The 8,675-nt window shown below is 47.3% G+C and overlaps 2 protein-coding genes across 2 annotated transcripts; one reads left to right on the top strand and one right to left on the bottom strand.

Moving 5' to 3' along the window:
- The first annotated feature begins 294 nt into the window (after positions 1-294).
- LOC140262502 (feather keratin 1-like) lies at positions 295-609 on the top strand. Its single transcript, XM_072356892.1, has one exon. The coding sequence runs from the start codon at positions 295-297 to the stop codon at positions 607-609; it is 315 nt and encodes a 104-aa protein (XP_072212993.1).
- A 1,647-nt stretch (positions 610-2,256) lies between these two features.
- Positions 2,257-3,564, bottom strand: LOC140262501 (feather keratin 1-like). The gene is made up of 2 exons (XM_072356891.1): positions 3,266-3,564; positions 2,257-2,281 (listed from the first exon to the last, which is right to left on the bottom strand). Exons 1-2 carry the CDS (start codon positions 3,562-3,564, stop codon positions 2,257-2,259), a joined length of 324 nt encoding a protein of 107 aa, XP_072212992.1.
- Between the last annotated feature and the right edge of the window lie 5,111 nt (positions 3,565-8,675).

Genomic DNA, 8,675 nt, shown 5'->3' with positions numbered 1-8,675 from the left:
TGAGTCCACAGCCCTTTCTCCAGCTCCTCTTCATCCACAGTTTCTCTGAAGTGTCTTGGCAGAGAAGTCTCCTGAGCCACAGGCAAGGGAGAATACTGAATGTGCCGGACTGCCCTTGTCAGGGTTTGTGGCTAGATAAGGAAGGAGAAGATCATGGTCTTCCTTATACAGCTTCCAGATCCGCAGCCAACACTGTGCTCTGGATCTCCCCTAATAGGATCGCAGGCTGCTAATCACTCTCCCCTTCCTTTACATCACCCTCTGTCCCAACAGGAGCCTCTCCAGACACCAGACATGTCCTGCCTCGACCAGTGCCTTCCCCGCCTGCCCTGCCAGCCCTGCGGCCCCACCCCGCTGGCCAACAGCTGCAACGAGCCCTGCGTCAGGCAGTGCCAGGACTCCAACGTCTACATCCAGCCCTCTCCCGTGGTGGTGACCCTGCCCGGACCCATCCTCAGCTCCTTCCCGCAGAACACCGCCGTGGGATCCTCCACTTCCGCTGCCGTTGGCAGCATCCTCAGCTCTGAGGGTGTGCCCATCTCCTCTGGAGGCTTTGGCCTCTCTGGCTTAGGCAGCCGCTTCAGTAGCAGGAGGTACTTCCCCTGCTAAAGCTATTGGCAGTGCCCTTGGACAAAGACCTCCCTGGACGCAGAAGTTGGTAGCAGTCCTGCAACAGAGCACTGCAATCTTGTTTTTAGAGGGTACAAGCAATGCCAACACCACTTGCAAAGGAACCGGTCCAGCATGAACTCTCAGAAAGCTTTGTCCATGTTTGCCTTTCCCCTCTTCTGCTCACTCCTTTTCCTCCTGATGCATTCTTTGTCACCCGTGCCCAAGTGGTCTGTTAACCCCAGGAATCCAAGCCAGGGAAAACATGATGGCCCATCTCTCTCTGTGGAAAAAGCAGATGGACAGCTGGTGGGACATCAACCATGGCCATAGTGCCGACTCAATCCCTGGTTATTCCTGCATGTTGACCACCCCTTGGAACAATTCTCTTCCTCTCTTTTGACTCAATAAATTTGTGGTGCAGATGAATGGTCTTGAAGTGTTCTTTTGTGTTGGCTTTTCCAAAGGAAGATGGCTATCTCAATGTGGTGCTGCACATGTCTCTTATTCAAGCAACCTGGAATGTCATGATAGCAAAAAAAATAAAATAAAATAATATAAAATAAAATAAAATAAAATAAAATAAAATAAAATAAAATAAAATAAAATAAAATAAAATAAAATAAAATAAAATAAAATAAAATAAAATAAAATAAAATAAAATAAAAAAGAGTAAAATAAATAAATAAATAAATGAGTAAAAAAAAAAAAAAAAAAAAAAAAAAGTAATCAGCAACCACGCTGTTACGTTTTCATCACAAAGGAATCTCATGACTGAGGACTGAAAGAGCTGCACTGCTCAATCAGCCATCACAATAGAAGTAAAACTGGTGTAAGAAGACCCAAAAGTCATATAAACAAATCGGAAAGTACACCATATGAACAGCAACTGTAGGATCTTTCAAATCTTGCTATAGGAAGAGGACCTCTCTATCATCCCAAGTGCTTGCATCTCACATGTTGATAAACTGTTGCCAACCTTGAAGAAAACGAGCGTTCCCCCATGCCTATAAAGAACAGTATGCCATGGAATGAGACAGTGCTTTTCTGTGCAAGAGACAGATGTCAAAGACCCAAAATAAGAAACCCGTGACAACAGAGAACCACAGTTGTGCAGCACATGGCTTCATCTGTGTGGCTAAAGGGAGTACATGTGGCAGTGGGCTGAATAATCTGCATCAGCCCTAGAAGTCTGAGCAAAGGAACTGCACAAAAAATTAGTAACCAGAAGGTTCCAGTTTCTATTGGGTGGCTCCATAGAGTGAGTAGAAGGGCTATTCTTATGTTGTTCCTAATGAAAGGATTTCTTATTTCCATTTACATGTTTATGCGATGGATACTCTAATCGGGATCATTTGACAGGTGAGTTCTTTTCATTTGTCCTAGGCCTATTGTAATCTCAATATCACAGAGGGTGAGGAGTGACCAGGACTCTGGAGGGATCTTTTTTGTGTGCTGGGGACACTGCACTAGTTTATAGGGTCATTCAGGAGCTCTCCACAGAAGTGCAGCGTCCATCAGCAAAGGCAGCAGAGGCACTTGCAGACAAGAAAGGGGAGCTGCTGAATAGCCACAGGAAACAGCTGGCCACCATCACATAGGTTCTGCCAAGGCCCACTTGGAAGCTGGCTTGATACCGCACAGACCTCACGGCACGTACAGCTTGTCTACCCTGAAGAGCAGAGACCCAAAAGCTCAGCCAATGTAAAGATAATCTCTGCCAAAAAAATGAGACATCCTTTGACAACAAAAACACAAAAAGCATCCTGGAGTAGAAGAGCAGGAGTGTATCCAGGAGCTCAAGTGCTATGGCATTCTCACCCTGCTCACTTCTCACATGTCTGAATTTGGAACAGTGTACTCAGATGTGGACTCTTTTAGAAGGAAGACATCCAGCGTGTAGAGCATGTTCTGCTGTGCTCTCATAAGAGGAAGAGTTTTCCGCCCTGGAAGCTACAGCCTCCACCTTCCTTGCTCCTACTGAGATGATCAGAAACAATTCAGAATAGCAAATCGTAGTCCCTGAACAACTTCAGATTTCTTTGTATTGTGATCATTGGCCTAGTGGAGGGTTACTCAACACCACACCACTGCCCACGTCAATGAAAAACAGGACAAAAAGCACTGGTTGGTTCAAGTAAACACTCCTGAGCTGTCTTACCAGCTGTTCAAAACAACACTCAGAACCACTTCCAAGATTAACCGCAGAGAAACACCTCACTCCCCAGATATCATGGCACAACTTTTGCAGGGGCATATATAACACAGAGACAATGATTAAGATGCAGTCATATTTAATGAAACAAGAACATGGTGGTGGTTCGTGCAAGATTCACCACGAACAGATGACAGCCAGCAATGCCTGAAGCTGGTAGATAGACTGCCATCTGCCCAGCTGCCCTTTCCACAGAGGGAGAAGGACAGGCAGGTCCTGCCTACATGGGCTTGGTGAGAATGACTGTCCAGGAAAGCAGAAGTAGCAGTAATGGCAAAGGAAGGAAAAAATGAGATGGAGGAGGGGAAATGCAGACATGGATCAAAGATGTTGGTGTGATTGAGCTGGTTCCAGTGCTCTGTCTCAAGTCCCACAAAGACTTTGGGAACACCGAAGATCTTCCTCCAGGGACAGCAGCATTAATAGTAGCAGGGGACATACCTCCTGCTACTGAAGCGGCTGCCTAAGCCAGAGAGGCCAAAGCCTCCAGAGGAGATGGGCACACCCTCAGAGCTGAGGATGCTGCCAACGGCAGCGGAGGTGGAGGATCCCACGGCGGTGTTCTGCGGGAAGGAGCTGAGGATGGGTCCGGGCAGGGTCACCACCACGGGAGAGGGCTGGATGTAGACGTTGGAGTCCTGGCACTGCCTGACGCAGGGCTCGTTGCAGCTGTTGGCCAGCGGGGTGGGGCCGCAGGGCTGGCAGGGCAGGCGGGGCAGGCACTGGTCGAGGCAGGACATGTCTGCTGACTAGAGGGGCTCCTGTTGGGACAGAGGATCAGGAGGACACAAAACAGAGTGAGCAGCAGCCTGCCATTCCAGCAGGAGCAAGCCAAGGCACGATGCTGGCTGAGGATACGGAGGCTATGTGAGGAAGCCCACGGTCTTCTCCTTCCTCACTGAATAGAAACAGACCGGAATAGCCAGGCACAAACAGGTCTGTACCTACACTGCTGCTCAGGAGACACCTCTGGCAAGACCCAACATCTCTCCGTGACGCATGTGCTGCCTTTTTCCCCTAACAGAACTGCCTGCTCTCCCAAAGCACAACATGACATGGAGGCACTTGTATGTGCAAAGAAATCCCAAAAGAAGAAGAGGTTGTGAAAGGGCTGTGGACTCACCTTGTTCCTAGGCAGATGGAGGCAAGTGGTGTGGATGACTGAGTGAGGACTTGGACCCGCATTTATACCACTCCTGCACTGCCCCAGGCTCACAATCACTGTGCACAGACTGTAATTATCCACAAGACTCACCTCTAATGCAAATTTTCACTCCTAATGGCACAGGTTGAGTTTGTGGTTTCTGTCAAGCCTGACAAATCATTTCCTTCTTTGTGACCTTCACTAATGGCTGTGGAAACACTTTTCACGTTCCACGATGAGAAGTACAAAGAGTTTCCCTGAAGAAACACATCACTGTGGCTTAAAGACACATCCCAGTGCTGGAGGGATTTTGGGCTGCAGGCACAGCACATGTATCTGATAAAATGACATGACCTTATTTGTAACAATCCTATCAGCAAGGAAGGCTTATCCTCCTGTCAGTGCAGCCATGTCCAGGACATTCAGAGCCTTCCTTCTCTGGAAACTCATTTTTCATCCTTGCTCATTACTCTGAAAATGTAGGTGGCAGTCCTGCTGCTTTCAAATGCCTTGGAACACAAAGGCAATTGTTCTGGGAACATGCTTGAATGTTTGCTTGACTGATGATTCCTCTCTCATAACAGTGCCTGGGGTCATCAACCAACCCATGCCATCAGCTATTTGATGCGAGTACAACATTGCCTTTCTGTGCCCTGTTATTACCCAAAAAGCCCCATGGAATCTGGTCTCTACGGTAGATAGCTGTGCTGGTTTTGTGGACAGAGCCTACATTCCCCTCTTCTCAGGGAAGGATTTTCCATGTTTGAGTAGGATTCTTCCCAGTGTGGTCTTCAGGCCTGCAAACAACACGCCTGCAGGGGAGGCGCCTCATGACAACAGGGTGGCTCATAGCCAATCCAAAATCAGATTCAAAATTGACATCTCTCAGGAGAGACCCTTGAGGATGCCTGGCTTCTATAGATATATTCCTGCACTATCAGAACATGTCCCAGCTGCCTCCATGTTTGCAGGGCAGGAAAGTGTTTTCCTCATGCACCAAGGATACTTTGCCTGCTTCTTGGTATAAAGGGAGAACTTACGTCACTACGTCCTTCTTGATCACCTCCAGTCCAAGAACATCCCCAGCTACCCAACAGGGTCAGGACCCAGCAGTCCTTGCTCATTAGAGGAGAGGACACATACCACTGCAACAGCGCTTACTTTTCACAAGGCTGAGGAAGGCACATTCAGACCATTCTTCAACAGCTTCACTATGATCATCTTAATGGGGGCAGCGTCAAAAGCCTAACTGAACTCCAGCGAGAATATATCCCGTTCTCTTCCCTGCCCACAACGCTTTGTATTTTACTGTAGACACTTCTCATCTTGGTCAGACCGTGATTTCTCCACAGTAAATCCATGCTGATTACTTCATCTGATATATTCACCCTTCATGTGACAGGAAACAATTCTCACAATGCTCTGCTACAGCAGCTCCATAGGACTTAGACGTACAGTCCTGTAGCTCCCTCGCTCCTCCTTGATCATCATAAACAGGACTGTCATGCACTTTTACCCAATACTTTGTGGCATTTTTCCTAGTCACCAACCTACGTCTATCAAGGCTGAGCTCTCCCTACGCACTCATGGGCGCATCTCATCAGGGGACAGATCACCCTAACGTGTTACAAATATCCAGTTTGTTCAAGATCTCCTTGTCCAAAAGGTACATCTTGATAGCACCAGTTTTTCATCATGGCCTCTGAGCAATGGCGTTGTAAAGACAACTCACGCTGCTAAGAAAGAAACAAAGAACACAATCAGTGCCTCAATATTTTCAGTGCCCAATTAAGCAGTTCTCCCATTTCTATGAGGAGAACACTCACACGTTATTTATTTTCCTTTAACATTTAAGATCCTTGCAGAAGCCTTTTTTTTTCTCCATCATGAATTTTGCGAGACTCAATTGTATCACGCCTTTAGCTTCCTTCACGTCACTTCTGGTTGGGCAGACACAATGGCTGTATTCCTCTCAGATTACACATTTTTGCTACCACCCTGCAGAGGCTTCATAATACTGAGGCAGTGTTAGGCCAACAGTGTTTTCTTCCACAATACAGGCCTCCTGTCCCGTTCATCTGACGGCCTCTTTCTCAGGATACCTCACTCATGCACTTCAAGGAGGCGATCCTTGAGTATTAACCAGCTTCCTTGGGCCCCACTTCCCTCCAGGATCTTATCTCAGAATATTCGACAAAGCAAATTCCTGGAAAGGCCAAAGTCTGCTCTCCAGAAGTCAAAGGTTCTGAGCTTGCTGTGTTCTCTTTGCTGCCTTTAGGACACTGAACACCAGCGTTTCACAAACGCTGAAGCCAGCGTTGCATTTCAGATTCACATTCAACATAAGCCCACACGACTCAGCAGGATGGTATACTGAAAAACACCACTTCTCAGAGCTCCTCTATCATTTGCAGAAGGAAGCTAATGTCAGATCAGACAACAAAACTCCTGGTTGCTAATGGCCTGGCAAGTAGTCGGTCCAGCAGATACCACGGTGGCTGGACATTTGGAACTTGCTGCACCATGGCCAGTGAGTGGGGGATTAGGAAGAAGGGACGAGAGTCGGAACCATGGAAGCATGTGTGAAAGGAAATCACAGCTGTATGGTTTCACATTTTTGTGCTGTGAGGAAATGCATCGCTTCTAACAAAATGAGTTGCCAGCCATTCCTTGGATCTCTCACACACGCACCTGAAAGAAGTTACCCTGGCAAAATAGTCATGACAGGAATGAGGAAACGAAATGGCAGAGTTGACGGAATTTGTGCCATTAGGAAGGACTATTTGCATTTGAGGCATGACTCTTGGAAAATTACGGCTTGCTTAGAGTGACTGCTGGCCTGAGGAAGCACACAAGCAGTATAAAAGCGGGCCCATCTCCTCTCTCTCTCATCCATTCCTCTCTCCACCGCCTCCCTGGGAACAAGGTGAGTCCACAGCCCTTTCTCCAGCTCCTCTTCATCCGCAGTTTCTCTGATGTGTCTTGTCAGAGAAGTCTCCTGAGCCACAGGCAAGGGAGGATACTGAATGTGCCGGTCTGCCCTTTTCAGGGTCTGTGGCTAGATAAGGAAGGAGAAGATCATGGTCTTCCTTATACAGCTTCCAGATCCGCAGCCAACACTGTGCTCTGGATCTCCCCTAATAGGATCGCAGGCTGCTAATCACTCTCCCCTTCCTTTACATCACCCTCTGTCCCAACAGGAGCCTCTCCAGACACCAGACATGTCCTGCCTCGACCAGTGCCTTCCCCGCCTGCCCTGCCAGCCCTGCGGCCCCACCCCGCTGGCCAGCAGCTGCAACGAGCCCTGCGTCAGGCAGTGCCAGGACTCCCACGTCTACATCCAGCCCTCTCCCGTGGTGGTGACCCTGCCCGGACCCATCCTCAGCTCCTTCCCGCAGAACACCGCCGTGGGATCCTCCACCTCCGCTGCCGTTGGCAGCATCCTCAGCTCTGAGGGTGTGCCCATCTCCTCTGGAGGCTTTGGCCTCTCTGGCTTAGGCAGCCGCTTCAGTAGCAGGAGGTACTTCCCCTGCTAAAGCTATTGGCAGTGCCCTTGGACAAAGACCTCCCTGGACGCAGAAGTTGGTAGCAGTCCTGCAACAGAGCACTGCAATCTTGTTTTTAGAGGGTACAAGCAATGCCAACACCACTTGCAAAGGAACCGGTCCAGCATGAACTCTCAGAAAGCTTTGTCCATGTTTGCCTTTCCCCTCTTCTGCTCACTCCTTTTCCTCCTGATGCATTCTTTGTCACCCGTGCCCAAGTGGTCTGTTAACCCCAGGAATCCAAGCCAGGGAAAACATGATGGCCCATCTCTCTCTGTGGAAAAAGCAGATGGACAGCTGGTGGGACATCAACCATGGCCATAGTGCCGACTCAATCCCTGGTTATTCCTGCATGTTGACCACCCCTTGGAACAATTCTCTTCCTCTCTTTTGACTCAATAAATTTGTGGTGCAGATGAATGGTCTTGAAGTGTTCTTTTGTGTTGGCTTTTCCAAAGGAAGATGGCTATCTCAATGTGGTGCTGCACATGTCTCTTATTCAAGCAACCTGGAATGTCATGATAGCAAAAAAAATAAAATAAAATAATATAAAATAAAATAAAATAAAATAAAATAAAATAAAATAAAATAAAATAAAATAAAATAAAATAAAATAAAATAAAATAAAATAAAATAAAAAGTAAAATAAATAAATAAATAAATAAGAGTTAAAAAAAAAAAAAAGTACTCAGCAACCACGCTGTTACGTTTTCATCACAAAGGAATCTCATGACTGAGGACTGAAAGAGCTGCACTGCTCAATCAGCCATCACAATAGAAGTAAAACTGGTGTAAGAAGACCCAAAAGTCATATAAACAAATCGGAAAGTACACCATATGAACAACAACTGTAGGATCTTTCAAATCTTGCTATAGGAAGAGGACCTCTCTATCATCCCAAGTGCTTGCATCTCACATGTTGATAAACTGTTGCCAACCTTGAAGAAAACGAGCGTTCCCCCATGCCTATAAAGAACAGTATGCCATGGAATGAGACAGTGCTTTTCTGTGCAAGAGACAGATGTCAAAGACCCAAAATAAGAAACCCGTGACAACAGAGAACCACAGGTGTGCATCACATGGCTTCATCTGTGTGGCTACAGGGAGTACATGTGGCAGTGGGCTGAATAATCTGCATCAGCCCTAGAAGTCTGAGCAAAGG

The sequence above is a fragment of the Excalfactoria chinensis genome, chromosome 24 (assembly GCF_039878825.1).
Source record: "Excalfactoria chinensis isolate bCotChi1 chromosome 24, bCotChi1.hap2, whole genome shotgun sequence".
In the NCBI taxonomy this organism is placed as follows: Eukaryota; Metazoa; Chordata; class Aves; order Galliformes; family Phasianidae; genus Excalfactoria; species Excalfactoria chinensis.
The sequence above is the reverse complement of the archived record's forward strand: the minus strand, read 5'-3'. Positions and strand labels throughout refer to the sequence as shown.

Coding starts and splice junctions, on each gene's coding strand:
- LOC140262502 (XM_072356892.1), top strand. CDS start 295: ATGTCCTGCCTCGACCAGTGCCTTCCCCGCCTGCCCTGCCAGCCCTGC.
- LOC140262501 (XM_072356891.1), bottom strand. CDS start 3,564: ATGTCCTGCCTCGACCAGTGCCTGCCCCGCCTGCCCTGCCAGCCCTGC. Junction 2,282..3,265: donor AGCCGCTTCAGTAGCAGGAG/GTATGTCCCCTG, acceptor TCTGCTCTTCAG/GGTAGACAAGCTGTACGTGC.